General features: G+C 39.8%; 1 protein-coding gene across 2 annotated transcripts in view; it reads right to left on the bottom strand.

Annotated features, from left to right (window-relative positions):
- The window catches only part of NRDE2 (NRDE-2, necessary for RNA interference, domain containing), a 54,016-nt gene that overhangs the window by 22,968 nt on the left and 3,565 nt on the right, over positions 1-27,483 (bottom strand). The window contains exons 2-9 of one of the 2 annotated variants that reach the window (XM_036882536.2): positions 17,689-17,797; positions 15,324-15,557; positions 12,143-12,292; positions 6,481-6,931; positions 5,265-5,670; positions 3,786-3,919; positions 2,334-2,468; positions 1,252-1,372 (exon numbers count right to left, since the gene is read on the bottom strand). In XM_036882536.2, the coding sequence (XP_036738431.2) occupies positions 1,252-1,372; positions 2,334-2,468; positions 3,786-3,919; positions 5,265-5,670; positions 6,481-6,931; positions 12,143-12,292; positions 15,324-15,557; positions 17,689-17,797 (1,740 nt within the window). The remainder of the gene's footprint in view (positions 1-1,251; positions 1,373-2,333; positions 2,469-3,785; positions 3,920-5,264; positions 5,671-6,480; positions 6,932-12,142; positions 12,293-15,323; positions 15,558-17,688; positions 17,798-27,483) is intronic. The other variant, XM_036882537.2, reaches the window with a different exon arrangement.

Here is a 27,483-nt window from a genome sequence, read left to right as displayed (position 1 = left end):
AAAAAGACTGCTTCATGCGGTCTTGCAGACCCAGGGGCTAAAAATGCAGCACCTGCTTGTGTTTTGCACCACAGGTGATGTTTCTTCATCCTTCACCACTAGTCAGCCTAAAGAACAGTTCCAGTTCTTTTTAGCACAGAACGCTCAAAGGAAGTAAAATCATCCAGGCCTCGTGCAGCCCTGGTGAGGAATGACCGTCACCAGCCGGCACTGCCAGAACAAAGTCACCCTGCAGCCCGAAAGGCTCCCACCCCGCCTCCGTGGTGACAGAGCTGCCGCGCAGCCTGGAGCTCTGCACTGCCACGCGGTGCGCAGCTAATCCAAGGCTCACTCCTCAGGTGAGGAGAACAAGGCCTAAGAAGGTCACAGCCGTGAGAAGAGCCCAGGCCTCTTTGCTCCTTTGCACATTCAGCAAGGCCGTGGAGGGAAGCAATTCCTGAGTGGGAAAGAGCCGGGCTGTCCTCAACGGCAGCCACTAATATGTGGCTGTCAAGCCCTCGAAAGGGGTTGGTCTGAATTGAGATGTGCTCTAAGTATAAAATACATACCAGATTTCAGAGTTCATATGAAAAAAAAAGAATGCAAAATATCTCATTAATTTAACAGTGATTACTTGTTGAAATGTTCATGTTTTGATATACTAGGTTAAATAAAATACATTACCAAAATTAATTTCACCTGTCTTCTCACTTTAATGTGGTACTAGGAAATGTGAAGTCACATACTTGAATTATATTTCCAATTGGATGGCTCTGTCTTAGAGAGTAAATCTGGAAAGTACTTTGGGATCATTTAGAGTGACAGCTATATAAATGCTAGTTAATAATTATTTTATAGGCTTCCTAAAAAGGCAAGTATTTTTCATTGGATCTGTTAGTCGGTGCATTGCCAGGAAAACAAAAACTGTATTAAGTACACACTGAAATGAGTGGGCAGAGGATCAGAAACAAGATTGCTCCTTCAGGAGCAACCTATAAAAGGAAAAACAAAAAGTACCTCCTCTGGAGTGAAATTCAAACCTCAAAAGCATTGGGTACTGAAGGAATGAAGGGTCAACAGCTTTAAAGGTTAAGGGGAAGAAACAGTCTATTCTCCCAGGACATCCACTTAATATATTTTTGACATTTTGATTATGTGCAATGTTGTTAAGTTACTAATAATAGCTCACATATATAGACAAATAATCATTAAGATGTAAAAACAAGTTCCAGAAGGAAAAGGCACACACATCCCGACTGAGAGGTACCCTACCTGGACCGATGACCACCCAGCCACCGCGCTCCTGCTGGTGCATCCACGCTCGCCAGCCCCGAGCCCCCTTCTCCCCGGGCCGGGGCTCTCCACTGTCCCAAAAGGGCTCAAAGAATTCCACCTGTCCAGGGTTAGAATGTGGAGGTTAGTCTAACTTGTAACAAAACTGCTTAATCACTAGGCCGAGTGAGCGCTGACCGGCAGAAGAGGAGCTTATGATTCTTCAGATCTTGTCATCAGTCTTTAAAGTACATATGATACACACCCCGAAACAGAAAAAATAATTAACTAGTGGGGTAACCAGCATCCAAGGTAGCCCCCCAGTATCCTACCCCTGCTTGTGGTATTCACACATTGGAGTATGGGCTGGACCTAGTGACTTCCAACAAAAAATACGGCAAAAAGCAATGGGATGACACTTCTGAGAGCAGGCTACAAAAAGACAGGCCAAGTCGCCAAGAAGGGCCCAAAGCTCAGCTGGAGGGCAACAGACTCCCAGTTCTGACCCTGGCAGGCCAGGCTAACCTGGGACGGTGGCATGCCCAGTGCCCACAGACACTGGGCCCCCAACTAATACCTGAAGTCATGTTGCTTTCAAGACCTTTTGAGGGAAAGGGGATTCAGAGTTTTGACAGGACAGACTGAGACTTAAGGGCCTGACCGTACCTCAACTAAATGCATGCTCCTAACATGTGGCCCAGTGCCCAAAGCAGAGTAGGGACTCAATTAATGCTTGTTGGCACCGAGCTGAGCATGGCAGACAACTAGTGAGCAAAGATGTCTGCCTGTTTTAGCCTGGCCCTGCGATCACACCCTTGTGCTCATTCACTTGGGCATTAGCTTGCAGTGTGTGGGTAACCAGCTCAGTGGCAGTAAATCATTCCCTTCAGGACAGAATGTGAACATAACACTGAACAGGAAAGTGACTGGGTTATCCACTAATAACGACTTTAAAAGTAAGCCAAAAGCTTGCTCAATGAAAGCGTTTGTTAAGAAACCTTTTGAAAAGGACAAGCAGGCTCCCATCCTGGGCCAGGAGCCACAGGATCATTCGGCCTGACCCCCAGGGCTGCGGCACACACCTGGCAGGGGCCGCGTCCAGGAGAGCCCAGAGAGGGCCAGGCGAACGTCCTGACGGGGGCCCTGTACTCAGAGTGTAGGTCAGACCTCAGGAAGGGCAGCTGGGAAGACCACACTCCCCCTTCCCAGGTCTTGCTCTTTGAAGAAAGATGGAAGAAAGTGCACTCAAGAAAAAGCGTACTCTTTTTTAAAGTGCAAGGAATGGCTATAACCAATTTGCTTATTCCACAGAAACACAGATGAATGATGCCAGACTCCGTTTGTTATTAAACAGCTATGTTTATGGTAACAATGTCTCTCAGCTGTAAAGATATAGAATGTCATTAAGTAAAAAGCCTCATTTCAAAGTTTTCATGTGAATGCTTTGAAATTACATGTGCTGTCAGTATTTAAAACTCTTGAGTGTGCATCAGATGCCCTCGACATTTTAGAGGAGGGGTCCCCAGCGCCCACAGTCCTGGCCTGTGCCCCATGGTGGCTCCTCTATCACAGACAGCGAGGGGCAGCCAAGAAGGGGTGAGGGCCATTCTAACCCTGACCCCCAGCCACACACCCAGTGCTCCACAGGCAGCCAAGCATCACTTCTGTGGCACAGCACGTGTTAAAATAACCTTGCTCTCTGGCTTACTAGGCTAATGGTCAATTATACCAACACTGACCAATATTCTTTAACCCAACCTTGTCTACAAAAAATATGTATCTATACAAATAATGATGATAAAAATGTTTTTACAGGCAGTTCATAGAAATTGCACAAGATGGGAGACCTCAGTCGCTCAAGAAAGACCTTTGCAAATTTACCATAAATACAGACAGACGATTGATTCATCTTTCACCAGGCCTTCTTTGCAGAGTATCCTTTTTCAGTGGAAAAAGGGGAAAGAAGGTTTTCTTATATGGATGGCTCTAAGGTAAGAATTTTTTATTGCTTCTGTCACAAATATTGGCAATATTCATCTGTCATGTAAATGACTAACCCCTTCCCAATAAGGATTGATGTGACAAAATGCCAACGTGTAATTTCATCTGCAACTCCCACAAAGATTTTAGGTGGTGGAAAGGTTAACTGGGGAAGCGACCCAAGACCCAGAGAGTGCCATGCAGATTAAAGCGTGACAACTGCTTCCCTGGCTGGTGGGCATAACTAGCATTTAAACAAGGCTCTAAGAAAGAAACAAAAGGGGGTGTGCGTGAGTTCTTATACATGGGGAGGAAAAGGGAGAATCTTTCATCTCTCCATGTTTCATTCTTTCACTACGGAATTTTCCTTGTGGCACCAGAATATTCTGAGAAACGTTACTCAGCAGGACTGATAAAAAGGAGCAGGTGGTATTTAAATACGTAACACCAGCTCCCATTATCCACACACCTCCTCCCCAAGAGAGAGAGAAGGGCAGGGAGGGTGCGAGGGGCAGGTGGAGCGAGAATGAGCGATCACATGGCACAACTTGTACCTGTCCTTTGGTGGGCAGCTCCACCACACTGTCAGGCTTGAAGAAGGTGAAGTCAACCATGGCCTGGAACAGAGAGACGGCCTTCTCAGAGTGACCAGCCTGCCGCAGGAAGTGGCACTGCTGGAGGAGGAGCGCTGCAAACAGGGGGGCCAAGGGGACAGATCCTGGTTACCACCATTAAAGGAAGAAAGTAACTTCTAAAAACATACAGTTTAACGCCAAGAACATCTTTCCCTGAAGTCAGTTACTGCTATATTTTCAAAGCTGCAATACAAACATATCCTGACTTAAAAGCACTCATGACCGTACTGTAATCAAAGTATATTTATTCTAGTTTTTATATGAAACTATCAAAGAATTTAAGTATTAACAATAAAAACTATGTTACATAAAAACAGGTGAGAGAAGTTGGTCTGAATATTGGGTATCAAATACTCAAAGCCCATGGTAAGTAAAGTTCTAGGAAAAGGATGGGCATAGTGGTTTTTTATCAGAAGGCAAACATCTGTACCCAAATGATCACTAGACAGCATTATGCATCACCAATTTCCATCATATACTCCAGGTCTGCTGTCAACAAATCAAGGTTCCATGTTTGAAAACGTCAGTTTGTTTTAACTGTGGTACAATCCCATTTACTAAATACCATTAAGCTATTTGAGCATATCACAAATAATCAAATATGAGACTTTTCATGGCAGTGTGGTGAATGCTTATTATTTCTAGAGCAGTATTATCTTCAGAATAGTAATAGTGGGGTTTTGATCAACTGAATGCCTACTGTGCGCCAGACACAAGGTACTATCCCAGTTAATGTGAACGATGACGCCATAAAACAGGTATTACACTACTGCCACTGGGAGAAACTGGAGCTCAAACAGGTTAAGGAACCCATCCAAGGTCACAGCAGTACTAGTGAAGGGCATACCCAGGGTTCAAGTCAAGAGAGACTCTTCAGTCTTGCACAACATTCTGCCTCCTGTAGTCCTGTATTTCACTCTGGATACAAGTTAAATTCTAGGCTCTTCTGGGACACACCAAAAATGTCAACCGTGTAGCACCAATAACCTGCATCTGTGCACTGATGTCCAGTCAGCTGGGGCTTCCCATGATTATTACTGCCTGCGATCCTACAGCCGAATCAAGTGAGTAGTACAGGAACCTCAGCTGTAAGGCCAACAGCCAAAACTGTTAAGAAATGGGACTGTTTCCTTGGTAAATAAGTAGAAAAGTTGGAACTTCTAGTCCAGTGAAAACTAACTCTACTGGCTCTAATGCCCACCCCCTACACCCACCAAGAAGCTGGGAGACAGAATCTGTTATCAAAAGGAGTCATGATACTTTTTTTTCTTAGTCAGTTTTATCAATTTAGGTTTTCCTAAAAAAAAAAAACAAAAAAAAACAAATCTTCATTTACAACTAAAGCCAAAAGAAAGTAAAACCTCCCCAAGAAAATAGATCAGATCATCATCTTCTTACCAAACATGGCCTCTTCGGTGCCAGGCAAAGCAGGGTGAGATAAGATGCTGCCATCCTTAACAGCAGACAAAGTACTCAAGCATTTTCCATAAAGATTATGAATTTTTGATACTGAAAAGGTGCTAAACTGGCTTTGGCAAAATAAAAGGTATTTCTGCCAAAGGGCTGTATTGTTGGGATGTAAAAATATCAGCTTCTGCCACTCCTTGACGAGCGTGGAGGGCTCCCAGAACTCTGTGCAGAGCTTCAGCTTGGCGAGCTTCAGCTCGACACTGCTCGGGTTGCTTTCGATGGCCCGCTCCAGGACGGCCAGCTTCTTCTCCAGGGCGAGCTGCAGGGACCTCTTCCGCTCCTCCCGCTCTCCTTCCTCGATGGCACACAGCCCAGGACTTCTCATGACCTCGTCCTCAACAAGAAGAACACCAATTTACAAATGCAAACGGAACTAGGGGGTCCTCAGAATTTCAACACTGCTATAGAGTTACTTACAAGCCCAACACGTTTCTCACCTTAAAATGAAGCGTTATTCACTTTCTTGATAACCACTCTTTGTCACAATTTCTCTGAATGAAAATTCAGTTCCTAGAGTGCCTGTGTCACCGACTACTTTGATCTTGTGTTTACTTCACCTGCTTCACCTGCTACTCTCTCCCATTTTAGATTTATGTATCGATGACTAGCATAAAATGCCTTGAAAACCTTTCCTGAAGAGCCAATTTTACTCATTAAAACAGCCAAATATGGGACAAAATGGTATAACTGGCTCAAAAAAGGTAAGTGGGACAAAGACCAATCCATATGTATTAGCCAGGGAGCACAGAGCTCTTAGTGGGGGACTTAGTGAGCAGTACCTTCTCTTGCAATTCGGTGCATTTTGCATGTTCTGCTTGTACGTCAGGAATAGCTCTCCTTGCCTGGCGAGCTGCTATTCTTCCTTTCAGATTCTGTTCAAATTTCGCCTTCTCTTGCAAGCCTTCTCTTACTCCCCAGTGACAGGCCACTGCCTTGTTCCAACCCTGAGTTACACAGCAGAGCACTTACTACCCAGATGGTGTTAGTCTTCACGCTGGTCCTCGTCACTGGACTCTGAGCAAACTCAGGGCAAGGGCTATATTCTGATGATCTTTCTCACAGAAACTAAAGAACTGCTGCAGAGTAAATTGGTGTACCCAAAATTAGGACTGTCATTCTAAGGTAAGAGAACTGTGACACTTACCTGAAAAGCAACGAATGCCATCCACAGCTGAATATCCCGAGGATTCTCTCGGACCCTCCTGTTGAACTCCTCCACCTTGGCTTTGAGAAGTGCATTCTCTCTGTCTGGCTGTGAGTCTGGCTGCTTGGATTCTTGCTCCAAAGGACCCTGGCCTTGTAACCACTGTGTGGTGGATTGATCATAAATCCCCAGAGGGTTCAACCAGGTTGCAGCAGGAGGAACCCCATCATCTGAGCCCTTCACTGGGATAAAGGAGATTGGCTCCGAGGACAGAGGTTCAGGTTTCCTGCTAACGGCGTCCCCGTCCATGCTCATTAATCCCACATTCTTCTTTGTAAAATAACGTTCGATGTGCTTGTGTGAATGTTTCTTTTCTGTGGAAGCCCCTTCCCAGGAAATACACTGCTTTTTAGGGTTAATTCCAAGGCAGGAGTCTCCTTTCCTCTTGTATCTTAGATTTGAAAAAGAAAAAGTCACTGAGAGGATATGTGCACCAGCTGTGAATGAGTGAAGGCTCATCAGACTTCGACCCTTGTTATGAAAGTTAACTGCATCCATTCAAATTACCCTTTCCTTCAAATTGTTTCTATTTAGAGAAATACGAGGATTAGCAATTAACTTTCTGCCCTTTTGACTTTTCCTCTGAATACTTCATCTCTTTGTTAACATGTCAAGAATTTAAGATCAGGCCTGTCTTCCAGACATAGCAATTTCTACTTTCCTGGAGCTTTGCAAAGTACTGTCACATATATTATATCCTCGATCATCATAGTCATGTGACAGGCAAGGTGGAAATCATCAGCCCCACTCACACTATTCCTAAATAAGGACACTGAGACCTTAGGTGACACTATGTCATCTGTCTCCTAGGCTGGGCCCTTTTCCTCAATGTCCTGTGTCCCCACATAAGATGATAACAAATAGGTCAAAGATTTCTTTGTTAAAGAAAAAGGCTACGGGATGTACAAAAGCTAAGGAAATGGCACTTTTCTGTATGGATATTACAGAAACCACCAGATTTAAAAATGGGCAAAAGAGCTGAACAGAATCCACACGAATCCACAAAAGAAGGCATGAATGGCCAATAGTAGACGTGCTCAACATCATTAGTCATCAAGGAAATGCAAATTAAAGCCTCAGACAGATACACCACATGCCCATTGGGACAGCTAAAATTAAGACTGACAATACCAAATACTGGTGAGTAGATAGAGTGACTGGGACTCTGAGATGCTGTTGACAGGAACACAGACTGGTGCAATCATTTTGGAAAAAGGTCTGGCAGTTTCTTAAAAAAAACTGTATACCTATCCCATGACCCAGCAATTCTATTCCTAGGTTATTTATCCAAGAAAAAGGAAACTGCATGTCTACACAAAGACTTGTGCATAAATGTTCTCAGCAGCTTTATTCATACCAGCCAAATATTAAAAAGGGTCCAGATGTTTATCAGAAGAATGAATAAACCAGCAGTGGAACAGCCACACAATGGGATACTACCAGTGACAAAGAATGACTGATAAATGCCACAATGTGGACGAAACTCAAAAACATTACACTGAGTGAGAGACGCCAGACACAGAAGGGCATACACTATATGGTTCCATTTATAAGAAATTACAGGACAGACAAAACTAATTTATGGTGGGAAAAAAATGAGAACAGAAATGCCCCGGGAAGTGGGGTGTAGACTGGAAAGAACATGAAGAGACTTCTGGGGGTCAGAGTAATATTCTATTTTCATAGAGGTCTGGGTTACACAGGTATACGCAATTGTCAAAACTCAGCAAGTGACGATTTGCATGTTACATTGTAGGGAAATTTAAAATCAAACAAAAAAAACTACACAAATCTTTAACTCTAGTTAATGACATGCATGCTGAAATATTTAGGGGGTAGTAAACTGATGTTGGCAATGTACTTTGAAATGCATCAAAAAAATAAGATCGGTTGATGGATGGATGAACAGAAAGAGACATGATAAATATAGTAAAACGTTAATGGCAGGTAGAATATGGGGGGCAGATATGGGTGTGTTCAATGTAAAATTCTTTTAACTGATGTTGTATTTTAAAAAATTTTCATAATAAAATGCTGTAGGGGAAAAAAAGCAGAGTGAGCCACCACCATCCTCTGTCAGCTCAGAGAAAGCACTGCCCCCACCTCACCTCCAGCCCCATCACTTCCTGCTTCCCACAGTCAACAGGTCCCAGAAGTCCTCTGCTTGCCTGGAAGAACTTCTCAGCAATTCTCAGTAAGAGATCACTTCAGCAATCTCCCTCTAGTCCGTTCATGAGTCAGGAACTTTATAGCAAAGGGGTAAAGAGATACACTAATGCTACAATAGCTCTAAGTAAGCCTGTCACTCCCTAAGGAACAGATTTTAAGTAAAAACTGGTTTTGATCTCCTTAATTACTAGTTTATTTTCACTAAAAATGAATAGTATTTTGGTTATTCATATAATCTCTTAAAAAATGTTTACTGAGTTTTCTGACTTCAAAACTGCATTCTGTAAACTGATGTTAACAGCTGCATCTGTAACAAATTAGATGAAAATGATAAAGGGGAAAAAATCTTACTGATCAATATTATTGTACCTTCTTTCAGGTATGTGTATATGTAGACACATGTGGTACACACACATCTTTTTTAAAATAATTGATATATAGCTTCAGGCTTTCCTCCCTTCTTTTAAGCACTTCCCAATACCATTAATATTAGAAAATGTAATTTTTTTGGCTTCAAACTGACCCACTGGAGGGGTGTGACATAATTTAACTATTTCCCTATTGTTGGACATTTAATTTGTATCCAACATACCATAGAATCTTCGTAACTGGACGGAACCTAGGATGTAATTTGCCCCTAAATGAAGGAACTTTTCCTGTAAGTCCTTATTAAATAATCAGCTAGTCTTCACTTGAATAATTCTAGAAGTAAGGACCCCACCCTGAAGGTTCAGTGAATGACAATCATATAGACATTTATTTTAAATGAAGTCAGCTATAGGTATTTTGCCATTGAAAAGAAAAGAAAGAGGGAGAGGGATGGGAAGAGAATATATTTAAACTAAGCATGCAGTTCTGCTCCGAACCCGCCCGTGGGCCTGGGCCCCAGAGCGGCCAGACTAGCCAGTATCAACGTGCCCTTCCCCTTCAGCGGCTTCAGCTCACACACACTCCTCACCAGGCCAGTCTGCCTGGATCCAGACTCCAACTCTACTACTTACTAACCAGCTGACCCTGATCCAGTTATTTAAATAAAACCAAAAATAAAATCAATCCTACCTGGGCCTCAGTTTCCTCATCTGTAAAACTGAGATAATAATAGTACCAATGTCATAGAATTGCTGGTATGATCAAAAAGGTTTTATATATATGAAGTCTTCAGCCATAAAGGGCTAAAAAGTTTAAATTATTATTACTATTTTATAAAACGTGGCTCCTAAACATACACCAACTATTTCACCTGGTGCATAACCAAAAAAAACAACAACAATCCATTCCAAAAATGGAGAGAAACTGAGCTAAACTTCACTGATAGTATGTTATTCCTAAGGAATTTTTGAAGTGTAATTTTGACTCTGTTAAACCCTAACATTAGAAATGAACCCATTTACCACAGTACTCTCACACACACTATGTCATTGCTGGGACGGTCACACTGTTAGAAGATCTGCTCTTATACTGAGCCAAACCTGAATTCCTGGCGTATCCACTCATTGGTCTCGCTTCTGCCTTTCCAAGTTACATGGAACACTGCCAGTCTACCTTCCAAAAGGTAGTCCAACAAAGCTTCAAAGACAGTGGCCAGATCCCCATACAGGGCAAATGCCTGTAAGCCCTCATCTCGTTCTCACATGACAGTGCTCACCTTCCTCTCAGTGTTCTTGGTTCGTCTGGGTCCCCCTTAAAGTGTGAAAATGCAGTCCTGACACAGTATTCCCACTGTCCTCCGACCAGCTCAAAGTGCCATGCAATCACTATCTTCCTAGATCTGGACACTAGCAGGTGTATGGCTATCAACCCATGCAAGACTTAACCTCGCCTGAGCTCTAGTAAATTACCAGGAAATCACACCAATGCCCTAAGCCCTTTACACTGACATCTCTGCAGTTTAGATTAATAAGGTTGTTTCTAATTACTCTCTCCTTAAAGTCTAGGCCATTCACTAGCAAAGGGAAGACACTTGTTTTTTTCTTTTTTTATCTATTAATAGTAATCCATTATCTTTGCACACCGATTCTATTTGGTATCATATATATCTGATTTGAGTGTAAGGCCCAGCAGGAGTTAACAAATGAAGAAATGGAGGCTCAGGTTAAGTGACACACATGGGATTACATAATTATTAAAGCAGAATGAGGCAAAGTCAGAACTGTTCCCAGCCTAGAAAACATCCTACTATACCACCTGGCTCATCTTCAGTGAAAGAAAGTTTTGAAGTCAGAGACACACAGATTCAAAAAAAAAGCTGCTTCATGGCAATGTGATTTTGAGAAGTTACTTAACCTTTCCTCATTCATAAAATAAGAGTGCTCTCTGCCCTCAGAGCAGCTGCAAGGACAGGTTAGCTCAAGGACAGGACTACGTACACACTTCATGACCAACCAATGTCTGCTGGCCTCCCCATTCTCTACTGGGTTTCTTCCCCTCTACGGCTCTACGGTGCATAGGAAACCTAACAAGACTTCAGAGGGTATTAAAGTAATAAAAAAGAATACATCAATACATTTTAAATATGTAATGTTAAACTTAAATGATAGTCATTTACTTTTAGCCATGATGTTTCAGTAGACACTGTGTAGATATAAATATGCACTAAAAAATAACTGACACAAACTCATCATAAAGGAAATCTTAGTTGGAACTGCTTCTGTGGTGAAGAACAATGATGAGTCAAATTATTAAAACCTGGAGGTGCCAAAAATGGACACTGAAATTCATTTAAAAAAGCAATTAGCCTACAGGAATGCAATGATCTTCAAGGTTGCCTTTGGTCTCACAGTCCGTGATCCTCTACCTTCATTTTCATTACCTGCAAGCTGACTGTGGCTGTTCTTGTGTTCTCAATGGCATCTTAACAAAGTACTAAGTGTCTAAAGGATTTAACAGGTATTCAAATATTTCTGACTGACAGAGCAGAAACATTTAACCTCATTACTGAAGCAAATACCATCACCTTTTTTTATGATTATCTGTTGATGAATGCTGGAAACATTTTGAAGAAGTCATTGCCATTTAATGTCATTTTTTGAATGGCATACTGAGGGGGTGGATTAATAAAAGGCTTTCATAACTTTTTTAAATGGCATACAGATTAGACCAAATGGTTTTCAGATAGTCTGTCATTATTAACTACTTCAAGGTATTATTTGATTCACTCATTCAACAAATACTTATTGAACATCCACTATTCCAGATAATATGCCAAAAACCACGGATAAATGAGATTAATCCAACCTGGATCTTGATCTCAAGGTTTAAGTTTTCATTTTAGAATGTGAAGTAAGACAAGTGCCTCAACAACTTACGAATGGCTAAAACCCAACAATCTATAAGGGAAGGAAGGGGTCAGACAGACAGAGTGCTGGCAGAGTTCTGAGAAGAAAGAAATTACTTCCCATCAGCGAAAACCAGGCAAAGACCTGGCAATGGATACCTTGCTATATCTCCTCGGTAGAGAGACTTATATTCCCAGTTTGCAGGATCCGGTTTCTTATCTGTTCTGAAGGTGTCTCCTGCCACAGCCTGAATGTCCTCCAGCCAAACAAAGCGAGGCCCAGGAACAGCAGCAGCATTATTTTCTTGACTGTGGAACAAAGGAAGGTGAAGAAGAAAAGGGAAGCAGCACTTAGAAATCTTCCAGATATGTATTTCACATTTTCAGAAATACAGAAGTTCAACATTTCAAACTCCACACAACATCAAACTCAGGACACGAAATTCTAAGTGCCACAGAGATGAGGACTCCTGCTCTAGGAAAAGTTTTAAAATATAAAGCAAAAACGGTCAACACTAGTGTCATTTTACCAAAAAAAAAATCATCTTGTCTCAGAACTTAAACTGATGTAGGTGTTCTTTTAAAATATTTTACTTAATTGTCACCTGGATTTCAAATGTATTTATAAACAAGTTTTCTTTTTTTAAAAATGGTGGGATGCCCTTAATTTATGTGAAAGTGTTCACATAACTTATTCCAACTCAAACAACAAATGCCACAGTTCTGACTGGTTCAGGCTTGGTCTATGCCTCATTTTTATAGTTTGGGCTTTGCGTGCGGTGTTTTGCCTACATGTACCACCTCCTACATAAAGGGCAGAGGGAGTCCTCTAAGATAAGACCTTAATTTACCCCTTTGAGCCAATGTGAGGTAGCAGACTTTCAGCTCAGATACAAATGGAACCATTTCCCTAGAAGTTGAGGGAGAGGGAGGGTAAGTTTTTTGCCATCTAACATTCTTCTTCTTCTAAAGAAAATCAGTCCATAATGCTGCTGACACCAGAAGCTGCCAAAGTAGTCAAACAGCCATTAACTGTTGTTCCATTCTTTGCTTTTTGGCTCTGCCCAGATGGAAATAAAGGTTCTGGAGACTTCTAAATCATTCCTGGCTTGGAATACAAGGGAGTGGTATTTCAGGGACACAAAGTAGCTACTCAATAAATATTGGCTAAATAACGTCTCAAGTTAAAATATATGGTCATTTTAACACCTCTACCTTCAGAACTGTGGAAGGCTTTATGTTGACAAAAACCATAAGGGGCAGCAAAGGGAGGAGAGACTGATGCATTCCAGAAAGAAATGCAAAGATGGGGAAAACAGAATGAAGGTCAGCTGCAGACCACCGTGGGGGAGGAAACAAGCCCTTCTCCCTTCCTTGTTGGGCAGTGAGGTCAAGAAGCAGGATGTATCTGAGGCGGTGTGCAAGCAAGGATCTGCCTCCCCGGGAAGGTGAAGAAGAGTTCACCCGAGGAAATGAAGGTCAATGAGGAGCTGCAGCCTCTGGGGAAGTCACCCCTTGATGGCCCTGGAAGAGTTCCATACGGTGCCCCCACCCACCCCCAGGGACTCTCTTTCCTGACATCACGGAAAGACTCTCACAACTCGCAAACATCTTAGTCTCTGTCTATATGAAAACAAGCAATTCTTCCACGGCACCTTCCCAAGAGAGACTACAGAAGTTCATAATAAGGAAGTGAAACAGAAGGACTAGAACCATCTGTTTTGATCCTAGTGGAGACAGTCTGCAAAATATCAACAAACTTAAACATGCTGTCTGTCTGGATCATAAACCTATCAAGAGGCTGAAAAGATCACCTCTGATATGGTTATAAGCATAGGCTGAAAATAACTCTCAAGTTCTAATGGTATTCCTCTGTGGGTTAATAAGGAAATCCTTTAAAACTCATTTTCCTCAGCTATAAAAAAAGTACAAGTAGCTAAAGGTGAGTTTTCAGAAGATAAAATGATTACTGTATCTTGCCTTGAAGATATGCTAAAAAAACAAGATTTCGATAATCTACTTACTCAATCACATAACAAAAATGTATTGAATGCTTACTATGTATCAGGCCCTATGCCAGCCACTGGGGACATTCAATGGCAAGGAGGGTTCCTGCCCACACACAGGCAGTCACACCCAGAACCTTTTCACTTGGCTCATTTTCCCCTCCTAGAGCAAGTTGAGGTTACAGGTGTAGCCCCTGAGATACAGAAGGGGCTAAGAAAACAGGGGTCCCCTGAGCCACAGAGCCCGCAGTGTTCTCCCTGGACGACCCCGGTGTTAGCCTCTCTGTAGGCAACCCCCCCAGGGCGGATCCCAGATGTGCTGCAATGACGATCACTGACACCAGTGGCCCTCTAAGCGCACAACAAGCAAACAGTCTATGAAAATCACAAAAATCTTTATAGTACTAGTTTTTAAAAATGTCTTGGGTAGGTACCTAAATTTTCTTTCTTCTAGACCATATGAACAAAGAAAAAAGTTAAATGAGGAATAATTCAGGTAGTTTCACCTGAATTCCACCTGTCCCACATATGGGTAAAGTGCCTGCCTGTGGAGGAGGACATTAGACTGCAAAGAGAGGGAGAAGCCCTCATCAAGTATCTACGCTGTGTTCACTCTGCAAAATGCCTTCAATAAGCTCAAGACGGCAGAGTGAAATGTGGAGAGAAATAAAGCCCCAAAGGAACGGAGATACTGTGGCCATGAGCTTCAAGGCACTGGTTCTAAACAAATGTGAAGAAAGAGAGGACATAAGCAATAATTATTTTAACCCTATTTATCTTATTATTTAACCTATATTAACTTTAACTGGAGAGAGCGAGCACACGTACATGCGAACAGCATGTGTGTGTCCATGCGCGTGTGCACACAGAGGTCGATGTCAGTGACTGAGAAAAGATGTATCAAGGAAGAGAACTAAGACATTTATCTTATTCTTTATAAGCATGGAGGCCAACAGCCCCTCATAGATGGAACCCTTAACCACACAGTGAACTGGCCCATATCCCCACTGGGTGGCACATTTGCCATCTTTCAAAAATCCCAAAGACTTTTTGCCTTAATCAGATTTTGATAAAGTCATTATTGTGTCTAAATAACATTTCTCAAATAAAATCATGGCGCCAAATTTTTTTAATGGAAGTTTTTTTTTTTCTTTTTCTTATGTTGATCTGGTAGTAGAGTTCCATCTATCTTTTATCCAAGCTTTACTGAAATATTTATTGACACCATCTTGATTGGCTAAATAATCATTCAAATGTCTAACCAGTGGCAATAACTAAGGGGAAAAAAGTTCAACATAAAAAAAATCATAGGTATTTGAAAATAGAAAACATACTTTGGTTTCTTGGATTCCTTTTTACTGCTACTGATGCTTCTGGAAGATGAGTCATTTTCAGAATCACTGTCTGGCTCCAAGCTGGTGCTCCTCGATTGGGAGCGTTTCCGCCTGGTTTTCTTGTGGTGCTGATGCCTCCTTTTCTTTTTTTTCTCTTTCTTCTTTCTTCTGCTCACTTGTTTGAGCAGTTTGTTGGTATCACTTTCATCTGAAGGCTCTGATTTCAGAGGACTCCTGTTTGGAAAAATCAACATCAGAATAACTTTCAGAAGTGAAATTAGGGAAGAGGGTATGTAAATAAGAAAGCATTCCTTCCTAATTACAACCCTTAAATAGAATTCGTGCCTCATATCAAATTTACCGAGTATCATAATTCTTCCAAGTGGTAAAGATACCTCAAGACAAATGCTGGGCATAGAAGCTACAGGGCATAAATATGCAAAGAAATAAAAAGCTAACCATTTCAAACAATAAGGCTTCTCTCTCACTTACCAACTTTACATTTCCCTGTATGGCCCCGGAAGATGACTGGTTAGCCAGAGACGGGTAAGATTCCTCAAGGGAGGAACAACCTAAGACAGGCACAGTCGCAGAGGGGTCATCAGGTGAGAACCTGGGGATCAACAGAGGTGAGGCTTAGAACCTCACCCCCCTGTTCTGAGAGAAATCTTCTGCATACGTGGATGTTTTATTGCCCTTGTCTAGCTTAGATTAACACATAGTCTACAGGCACACACCTGATCATCTACATTTGCTCTCTTACAACACTAAACTATGTTTTCTACCTTTATCTTGTATCTACCTACCACTTCAGCATTTTATTAAAAATAATAATAAAGAGAGAAATGTGGTATCCACATATAAATCAAGTATAAAAACCAAATGAGTATTCATATTTGAACTGTTTATAGTTCATAATGCATGAGCAAAACCGAAAGTTTCTGTGATGACTGCCCTTGTACTGTTCACTATGTAACTTATTCATTATGTAAGAATTTGTTCTCCATGTAAGAACTTGTTTGTTATGCCTCAGAAGATTGGAGACTTTGACGAAAATTAGGCTTGGGGTGGATTAATGATTGTGCATTGAGCATTGACTCCCCTATACAGAATTTTATTGTCGTTAACAACCATTTGATCAATAAATATGAGAGATGCCCTCACAAAAAAAAAAAAAAAAAAAAAAAGGACAGACTTCCAATGGTAAAATAAATAAGTAACCGGGATGTAATGTATAGCATAAGGAATATAGTCAAGATATTGTAACAGCTTGGTAGGGTGATAGCTGGAACCTAGAATTATGTATATAAATGTTTTATCACTGTGTTGTACACTTGAAACTAATGTAATGTAATACTGTATGTCAACTACCCTTCAATAAAAAATAATTATCTAAAAAAAAAATAAGAAAGCAAATATGTAAAATTCTATAAATGTCCTCACAGACTTTCATTATTTGCTCATATATTCAACAGTAGAGTACCTCCCGGGGTTACAACTCACCTTTAAGATTTAAGAGTTGGACCTAAAATACCACCAGGTAAAGAAATTCTAATTTCAAAAGCTTCTAAATCTGTACTTTTGTATCTATAAATTTTGAAATGAAAGTAACCTACCAGTTGTTTTATCATACGTAGTATATATATTTTTAATTTTAAAAGGTTTATTTTCAGTTCCTCATATTATGTCAGCATGTGCTTTATGTCAAAAAAATTTTTTTTTAATTCTGGTCCTTGTTTTTAAAGGTTACAATGAGTTCTTCCTCATTACTGAAATATCTATAAACAACTCCTTTTCATGCATCAACTATTAGCAATTTCCAAACGCTTCTCTCACTTTTAGAGAACATGGCTTCGCAGGGATCATCATATTAATGACACCACCTAGTCTACATTTTCAAGAGAGCTCATTTCACAATTCAATGATCTACAACAAAATCCTTTCAAAGCTGGGTAGACATGTGAGCCATTTTGCTTTCCCCGAAGTTTTCATGAGATTTTATCCTATGTTATATTATACAAGCTCCTGTTTTTACAAAGTGTTGAAAATGCAACTAAAGAAATAGCTGAGCTACAATATTCTAAAAGTTACTAACAAGGTTAACAAAGTCACTTAAGGATTGCAATGATGCCATTTCCCTCATGGCCTAATTATTGCCAGTAACTGTCATGTACCTGCCACTGCAATGCAAAGGGGCAAAAGGGAATAATCTATCTAATCGAGGTAAGGGAAAATGGTCAAAGATCATCCCATTACTTTAAATAAAAAGAAGACGTTAACTTAGCTCTTTTACCACAGGATTTTCTAAGGTGCATCATTCAAGCTACACTGACAAAGACTAAAGTCCATCTATCAAAGTAACTACCTTGTCAGTGGTGGCCCTTCAGAGACAAGGGCTGGAGCCTCTTCAGTTTGTTGGCTCAGAGATGTTTCTGTTCCAACAGAGAAGCTTGGGTTGTTCAGCCAGTCTAATTCTGCACATTCAAAAGGGAAAAAAGATCAATGAAATTAGCTCGATATGATTTCTAAAATAGGACATCCATCTTACCAGCTGACATTCTAATTCCAGCCAATGTCAGCCAGATTTTTGAAAAGTCCACAGAAGCTATACGACATCTATGACATTTGTATTGTACAGGGCATGGGGCTTTAACACACCCTAAAATCTTAAAGACTGAAATCCTGTTGTGATAGCAGGCTGCTGCTTAAGCAAAAGCCAGAGAGCAAGTGTAGCCTAAAAGGTAACGAGGCTTTACGTGCTCCATCTATGCTCTAATGAGCATGAATGCTTCTGAAGTATTAGGTTTTAATGACCTCAATTTTGATTTTGACAATTTCAAACAAAAAGTTAAATCAAATCATGCATAAAACCCACCATGCTTAAGATTATTACAAAAGATTAAGGTATTTTTTTAAAAGATATTCTAATGTTCTTAGTATAGTAACTTAACATAAACTTTCCCTTATAACAGTACTCCTCTCTGAAAATAAAACACAAGGTGTCAAGTTTTCAATAATTAATGCTAAAATTACATAAGATGGTAATAATGATTATCTCTGCATAATGGGACTAAATGTCCAAATTTTTCTCCTTTCTGGTGATCCATTAATTTCTAACTCTTCTACAATGAACTATTTCTCAATTATTTTCTAACCTTTAGAAGCCTCAGCTGGGGGCCCAGGTGGGGTTTGTATTTTGTCCTGCTTGCTTTAGGATGGGAAGGCAGAGCACACCCATACACTGAGGAGAAAGAATCCACAAAATAGTTGACGTTAGATCAGAAAAGGATAGCTGCATTTTTAACAGCTGTACTGGGATGTAATTTATATACCACAATTTTCACCCACTTAAAGTGTACAATTCAATGGTTTTAGTATATTTAGAATTGTGCAACATTTAGAACATTTTCATCAACCCAAAACAAACCCCACACCTACTACCGCTCCATTACTCACCTCCTGCTCTCCTAGCCCCACTCCCGGCCAGAGGCAACCACTAATCTACTATCTGTCTCTATATATTTGCCTATTTGGACATTTACTATAAACTGGATCATATAACATACAGTCTTTTGTAAATGGCTTCTTTTATTGGGCATAAGGTTTTCAAGGTTCATCCATACTGTAGCATGTGACAGTAATTTATTCCTTTTTATTAATAACTCATACTCCATTTTACAGATATACCACATTTTTATCCATCCATGAGGTGATGGACACTTAGGTTGTTTGCACTTTTTGGTTATTTTGAATAATGCTGCTTGACCATTCTTGTACAAGTTTTTATAAAGACATATATTTTCATTTCTGTTGGGTAGATATCCAGGAACAGAACTGCTGGGTTGAAGGGTAACTCATTTAGCATTTTGGGGAATTGCCAGACTGCTTTCCAAATCAGCTGCACCATTTTATATTCCTAATAACAATGTATGCGAATTACAATTGCTCCACATGCTTGGCAACTTGTTACTGTCTCCCTTTCAGATCACAGTCATTCTAATGGGTGTGATGTGTTTTCTTCATTATGGTTTTGATTTCTATTTCCCTGGTGACTAGTGAAAATAAGCACCTCTTCATGCGTTTATTGGCCACTTATATCGACTAGAAATAGCTATTCAAATCCTCTGCCCATTTTTTATTTGGGTTGTCTTTTTATTATTGAGTTGGAAGGTACTTCTGTGTCCTAGTCCCTGACGGTAGCTGAATCTTAGTGAGGAGGAGATACTGGAACACATGCTCCATGGAGACAGGTACTTTGTTTTACTCACTGCTTTAGCCCCAGCACCGAGAGCAGGGCCTGGCATACAGCAGTAGGAGTTTAATAAACATTTATGGAAAAGAGGGGATGGAAGGAGGAAGGGAAATTCCTAAGGAAGAAAGAAAAAGGGAAAGAAGAGATGGATTCTAACTTGTTAAGTACCTACTACAGACCAAACACCAAGTTAAACACATCCTTACCTCTTTACATCCTTTAATTCTCACAAAAACCCTCAATGGGGGGTATTAGGATCTCCACTGCACAGAAGACAAAACTAAGGCTCAAAGGGATAAAGAAATTTGTAAGGTCATCCCAGTAAGTGCTAAACAACTTTGCATGCAATCTTTCTTCTTTTCCTTCTGAGGTTGGTTCCCTTCCCTTGGGTCTAATTCCCGGCAAGAGGTACAGTGTAAATAGTTCCTGTTGCTCACTGAGATCTCAATTATTTCCACAATAATCAGATTCTACTATGAACCAAGTAAAAGGAAAGTGGAAAAGATGGAACAAACTATATGCAAAGAAGGATGCCCTCAATTCCAGTATATTTTTACACAAATATTCTAGAAATGATGACCGCTTGGAGGAAAATGTAAAGAATACAGATGTCAAAACAATAGAAAGCCTGTGACTCTCCAAAGTCCTTCAGAAGATGCAAGAAAGGCTTTTAAGAATTCAATCAAGGATTTGTCATATGAGACCACTGGTGGAAAAAGTAGTTTAGAAGAACGAAAACTCTTGGGTTCTCAACTCAAATCATCATTGACCTTCTATGTGACCTTCATCTCAATCAAATGACCTTGTGTCAGGGCAAAAGGCATTTTTACCTGACAAGAAGTTGTTGCTGTTTTTTGGGGGCAGCATATTAACAGTGAACATGCATGGACCTTTAGATCATCTAGTCCTGAGATTTAAAAACTTTTTTTAGCCAAGGAAAACACCGTTCAAACAAGTCCTTCACAAAAGTCCCTCATGCAAGACAGAAGCAACAGGGATGCTCCTGCTGGGGGTTCAGAAGGAGGGGGTGGGTCTGAGAGGACTCTGGAACACAGCTGAGACACACGCTCTCACTACAGACCAATAGCTTAGAGGTGCAAGTTAGGTCATGTGGCCAAGGGCACCCATCTGAACCTGGCTCTGAATTCTCCACCCAGTTCTCTCCATACCAAGGGGCTACTCTGCACTTCCTCAACAAAGGACTTGGTTGTCCTAAGTCTCCTTGCAGCTGGCACATGGGGCCGTGGTGGCAATCTTCAGATTGTAATCTCATTACCCACATGTCATTCTTCCCACTGTATTCTAAGCCAAAGGTAAACACCTTAAATCTTTACAGGGACCAGATTAGTTATGATTACTGTGACACTATGGGGAGTGACAACACAAAAAAAAGACAAACAAAATATTTTACCAGCCAAACAAATACATCAACTGGTTTACAACTCTTGCATCTGAGACTCCAGCTTGACTCCTCTCCTCCCATCCTTTCTTCCCAAACTAAAAAAATACAGAGGCAGGGGCCATGACTACATACTCCTGTATTCCCAACTCCTAGCACAGTACTTTGGCATGAAGTAACTGGACTCAGTATTTGTTGAATAAAATGAACAAGGATCTGAACCATATCTTTGCATTTCTGTATCTCTAGCACTCAACTTACTGAACAAAATTAAGGAATTTGAGTTTGTCAAAAGCATGCCATTATCTAGGTATAAAGTACCACTTTAATAATTCTTCCAGTTTTCACTGTAAATAGAGATTTAATCATTAAAGAGTAACGTATCAAATACCTACTATAGGCTCAGGCCTAAAGTTCTAGGTTTTAGGGGCACAGTGGTGAATAAGACAGGCCAGGTCTCTGCTCACATGGTGCTTAATACTCGATCATAACCTTAACTGTTTATGTAATACATTTAGATTCTTAAATTAAATTTCAGTTACACAGAATCCTGGAGAAAGTTATCTGAAATTAAAAGAAGCTTTATTGAACAGACTGCAGAGTCCTTTTCTATATTCACTTACATCCTCACATAATTTACAAGTGCCCTTAACAGAAATCAAATACGTATTTAGATAACTTTGTCAATACTAAACAGGATGTAACTTATTACAGGGAAGACTAGCAGGATGCCACACGTCTAGGGTTTAAAATAAAGAAGCTGACTGGCTGACAAACCTCTATCCTTGCAGTTTAGTAAATAAATCAAACGCTGAAGCTTGTCTGGAAATTAGCACTTTGCCATACACATATACACAGCTAAGAAAGGAAGAAGGATGGAAGTACTAGGCAGAAAAACCACTTGAGAACTACTACCTAACAAAAACCAGGCAGGTATCTGGAAGAATCACAGCACGTGTAATACTATAGAAAGAAATATAATGAATCATCACTGAATACTTTAAGCTGGAATATTTTTTGTCATTAAGTTTATTAGATAACTTTATTTCTCTATCACAAGTGAAAATGCTTTTAATTCAGTTCCACTATGGATGAGGGAAGAAATTGCTATGAATAGATTTAAATTTTAAAAACAGTTTGGGAATCACAATTAGATAAAGTATGCAAGCTCTACACCCATTCCCCATTCTATTATAACAAAATAGCACTGATCACTAGTTTGCTTACGTGTACTCAGGTGAGTTCATTCCTCCAGGGAGAATAATTCAAAAGGCATTTCTAGGGCTGACTGCATAAATAAATTAGCATATATATTTGGGAAGGGGGTTGTTCCTTTAAAAGAATGCGCCAAACTCTCCATTTTAATCAAACCTTATTTTAATAAAGAATCTGAGAGCATAAACATTTGTATGAGAAGCACCAGTGAACACAGCTAATAACCACATTTAAGGTCATGACAGAGAACCTAAGCAAAGTCAGCCCCTCCAGAGATAACTTACAATTTGAAGAGACCCAGGGATCCCAAAGGTAATGTCTGCAAAATCCCCAAATTCTAGTATCATGGTGTGGTTTATAACACAAGTTCTGGAGTCAGAAGGACCTATGCTTAAATACTGGCTTTCTCATTTATTAGTTGTGCAACTCTGAGCAAAACAGTCATTCAGAGTCTCTCTCATTCAGCACTTTTTTTTTTTTAACTTAGAGCCAGGCACTGTTCTAGGCACTAGTAATACACAGCTGTAACTGCAGGGAGAGGAAATCCCAGGGCAAAATACCTCTAAAACCAAAATCAGTCAAAGGGAGAAATAAAGTTTAAAACCCGTTTATTGCTTACAAACTGCAGTCCAGGGCCGTCTCTTTCCTGCTTGGGCAAAAGCAAGCAAGACCTCCCCCTAACCTCTCAGGTTCAGATAAGCCCTCTGTTGCCCAGGTAATTACCCACTGATATGGAGAGGAACTTCTCCCCACCTGAGGAATGCCTGTTGATATGCAGATGCATTAAAGCCAGGCAAGATATTCTGAAAATATTACAATTTTCCCCACAACAGCAAACCAGACAAACCCAAAATGACCCTCAGGGTGCTGACACCCTGGCAGTCACTTACATGCAATGTGAAAAATGCCAAGATAGAGAAAATATAGAGGACATAATGAGAGCACCTAATTGGGTTCCCTAATCCAAACTAGGTATGGAATCAGAGAAAGCTGAATCAATTAAGACATACTAAAGCATGAGGAGTTAGGCAATATGCTCCTAAGAGTGTAGGCAGAGGAAATGGCTTATACGGAGACCTGAAAGTGAGAAAGCATGACTCAGGGAAACAGCAGGAAGCTGTTACGACTGGGAGAGTGAGGAAGCTGGACCAAAAGGAAGTCAGAAAGATTAGGGGCCTTAACAATCATGTCACAGTTTGGGCTTACCCCAAGGCCAACAGGCAGACACTCAAGAGCTTTGGCCAGGAGTGACAAAATCACACCTAGTGTTCAAAAGATCAGCAGCAAAGAGTGGTGTTTAAGAGCACATGTTTTGAAGCTAGATTGAGCTAAAATTCTGGTTCTGAGGCTTAATAACAATGTGACCAAAAACAAGTTATTTATTGGCTCTGTGCCTCAATTTTTTCCTCTTTAAAAATACAGATTGGCAGTACCAGCTTCACAAGGTTATTATGATTCAATGAGTTAATATTTGTAAAGCCTTTAGACCAGTGAATGGCAATAGTGCTTTTAAATATATCCATCTAAAAATTCTGCCTATAGTTTGAAGGGTGGCTCAGGGAGTGAAGGCAGCACTAAAAACAGGGAGATTTAGGAGGCTGTTGTAATAATCCAGGGGATGATGTTGGCAACAATGACACAGTGGCAGTGAGAACAGAAGGCAACTAATGAATATGAGAGTTATTTGGTTCAACAAAATACTAACAAACTGAATTCAACATTAAAAGGATAAAAAACTATGATCAAGCGGGATTTATTCCAGGGACACAAGGAAGGTTCAATATCTACAAATCAACCAATGCTGATACACTACATTAATAAAATGAAGGATGAAAATCATATGACCATCTCAACAAATACAGAAAAAGTTTTTGACAAACTCCAACATCCAAAATTCTCAACAAAGTGGGCATAAAGGGAGCATACTTCAACATAATAAAGGCCATAGATGATAAACCTACAGCTAACATATTCAACAGTGAAAAGCTAAACACTATTCCTCTAAGATCAGGAACTAGACAAGGATATCCACTCTCACCATTTTTATCTAACAAAGTACTGGAAGTCCTAGCCAGAGCAATCAGACAAGAAAAAGAAATAAAAGGCATTCAAAATGGTAAGCAAGAAGAAAAACTGTCACTGTTTGCAGAAGACATGACACTATATACAGAAAACCTGAAAACTATTAGGAAAAAAAAGCTATTAGAACCAACAACTGAATTCAGTTAAGATGCAGTATACAAAATACACAGAAATCTATTATTTCTATACACTAATGACAAACTATCAGAAAGTAAAATTAAGAAACAAATCCCATTTACAACTTCATCTAACAGAAAAAAATACCTAGGGATAAATATGACCAAGGAGGTGAAGGACCCATACTCTGAAAACTGTAAGACACTGATTGAAGAAAATGAACACAACATGAATGGAAAGAATATTGTTAAAATGTCCACACGACCCAGAGCAATATATAGATTCAATGCCATCCCTATCAAAATATCAATAGTATTTTTCATAGAACTAGAACAAATTATCTTCAAATTTCTATGGAACCACAAAAGACCCCTAAAAGGGCCAAAGCAATCTTGAGAAAGAACAAAATTTGAGGCATCACACTCCCAGATTTCAAACTATACTACAAAGCTACAGTAATTAAAGCAGTATGATACTGGCACAAAAACCACACAGATCAATGAAAAGAATAGAGAACCCAGAAATAAGCCCAGACTTATATTGTTAATTAGTCCACAGCAGAGGAGGCAAGAATATACAATGGGGAAAAGACAATTTCTTCAATAAATGGTGTTGGGAAAACTGGACAGCTACATGCAACAGAATGAAACTGGACCACTTTCTTATACCATATGCAAAAATAAACTCAAAATAGATTAAAGACTTGAATGAAGACCTCAAATCATAGAACTCCTAAAGGAAAACATAGGCAGTAAACTCGGACATTGCTCTTAAGCATATTTTTTTGGAACTGTCCCCTCAGGCAAGGACAACAAAAGCAAAAACAATTAGAACTACACCAAACTAAAAAGCTTTTGTACAGCAAAGGAAACCAACAAAACAAAAAGGCAACCTACTGAATGGGAGAAGATACTTGCAGATGCTACATCCGACAAGAGGTTAATATCCAAATATACAAAGAACTCATACAACACAAACAAAAAAAACTGATTAAAAAATGGGCAGAGGACCCGAATAGAAAATTTTTCAAAAAAGACATACCAATGGCTGTCAGACACATGAAAAGATGCTCAACATCACTGATCATCAGGGAAATGCAAATCAAAACCACAATGAGGTTATTGTCTCATTGTGGCTAGTACCAAATATACCAGAAAAAACACATGCTAGCAAGAATGCAGAGAAAAGGGAACTCTTATGCACCGTTGGTGGGAATGTAAACTGGGTCAACTGCTATGGAAAAACAGTATGGCGGTTCCTCAAAGAATTAAAAATATAAATACCATACAATCCAGCAATTTCACTTCTGGGTACTTATCCAAAGAAAATGAAAATACTAATCTGAAAAGATACATGCACCTCTATGTTCACTGCAATATTTACAAAAGCCAAGATATGGAAGCAACCTAAGTGTCCACTGATAGCTGAATGGATAAAGAAGAGTTGGTATATGTATTGTTCAGCCATTAAAAAAAGAATGAAATCTTGCCATTTGTGACAATATGGATGAAACTAGAGGGCATCATGCTAGGTGAAATAAATCAGAGAAAGACACAACCTTGGAATTTCACTTATATGTGGAATCTAAAATAACAAAACAGAAATAGATGCATAAATACAGAAAACAAACTATCAGAGGGGAGTCAAAACTGCCAGAGGGAGGGGAGCTGGGGAGTGTGCACAAAGAAGGTGAATGGCATTAAGATGTACAAACTTTCAGGAAAAAAAAAAAGTTACTTGGAACCACTGGATGAAGAACTGAATGGGCGATTGGGAGAAGTCAAAGCATGGGTCTAAGTTTTGGCTGTGGGGAATGGTAGTGCCTTTTTCCAATATGTGGACACAGGAAGAGGCAAGGATAGTGAGTTTAGTTTCTTCCCCAAATATGGATAATACACTTCCTTTATAAATTATTATGAGGTTTAAATGAACTGATATGCCATCTTCCATCCCGACTCTGTCCAAAATTTGACAGTGTTTTAGAGTATACAATCTTAATAAACAATCTGATGTACAGGAAGAAAAGCTTGAGAATTGGAGGGCTTGGACACTGGGCGCTCTCTGCTGTTCCTAACATAACAGAGGCACTGTATACCTGTTTGCTGAAAGAATGCTGTTGCTGACTTTAGACCCTTTCTGAATGCGACGTCTACTTAAATCCTGGCCTAACTTTACCAGCACCTAGAAAGTATAGATTCTCTTGCTTGCTTTGGTATTACCTGTCTTTCCTGTCCAGCAGTTTAATTTTTTTAAATGGAAACTCTGCACCCACTACTACTAACATTATCTTACGTTTTTATAACATTTTATAGAGTAAGGCAAAAAGTACAGTGCTTCTATCTATAACAGCAAAAGACCAAATGTCCTTAATAGGGGACACGATGAAGAAAATACATGACATCCACACTATGGAGTTCTATGTAGCAATCAAAAGAAATGAGGAGCCCTTTACTGGGCTGCAGAGGGATCTCTGGGATTGAGGGTAAAATGCAGACAGTACTCATTTAAGAAAGAGATATGTAGCTGCTCATAGTAAAGAAAAAAACAGGTGAGTATCACTGACTAATGAAACTCTAACTTGTAGGGGAAGGAAACTAACAGGCTGGAGGAACAGAATGGAAGCTCTTTTTTTCCTCTCAATATACTTGAGTTTATATTTTCAACTTCAGAACCATGTAAATGTTTCACAACAATTTAAAGCACGATCAAATCAAAAAGAAAAGCAATCCTTTAAAACTGAAAACAAATATACCTAATTGGGTATCAAGGTGATGACAAAACTACACAGAGAATTTTTTCAAGTGATTTTAAAACACAGCAATTAAACTCACATCCATTTTAAGATCTGTCCTAAGAACAAATATAATAAAGAAATACTGAACTATTTAGTATTAGTCATATTACTGTTATTTTGAACACAGACATAGCTGTATAAATGGTGCTGGGAACTAAGATTTTCATAGAGGGAAAGATAAATATTAAATCACAGAAATTAAATAAAATCTCAAAATCCTAAATTTGGACTGGAAATAGCAATGTGAATTCATGATGCATTTTTGTCTTCTTGGTTCTGACCACTGAAAATGTCGAGAAAT

The sequence above is a fragment of the Manis pentadactyla genome, chromosome 11 (assembly GCF_030020395.1).
Source record: "Manis pentadactyla isolate mManPen7 chromosome 11, mManPen7.hap1, whole genome shotgun sequence".
Lineage (NCBI taxonomy): Eukaryota > Metazoa > Chordata > Mammalia > Pholidota > Manidae > Manis > Manis pentadactyla.
This window is presented reverse-complemented; position numbering and strand designations above follow the sequence as displayed.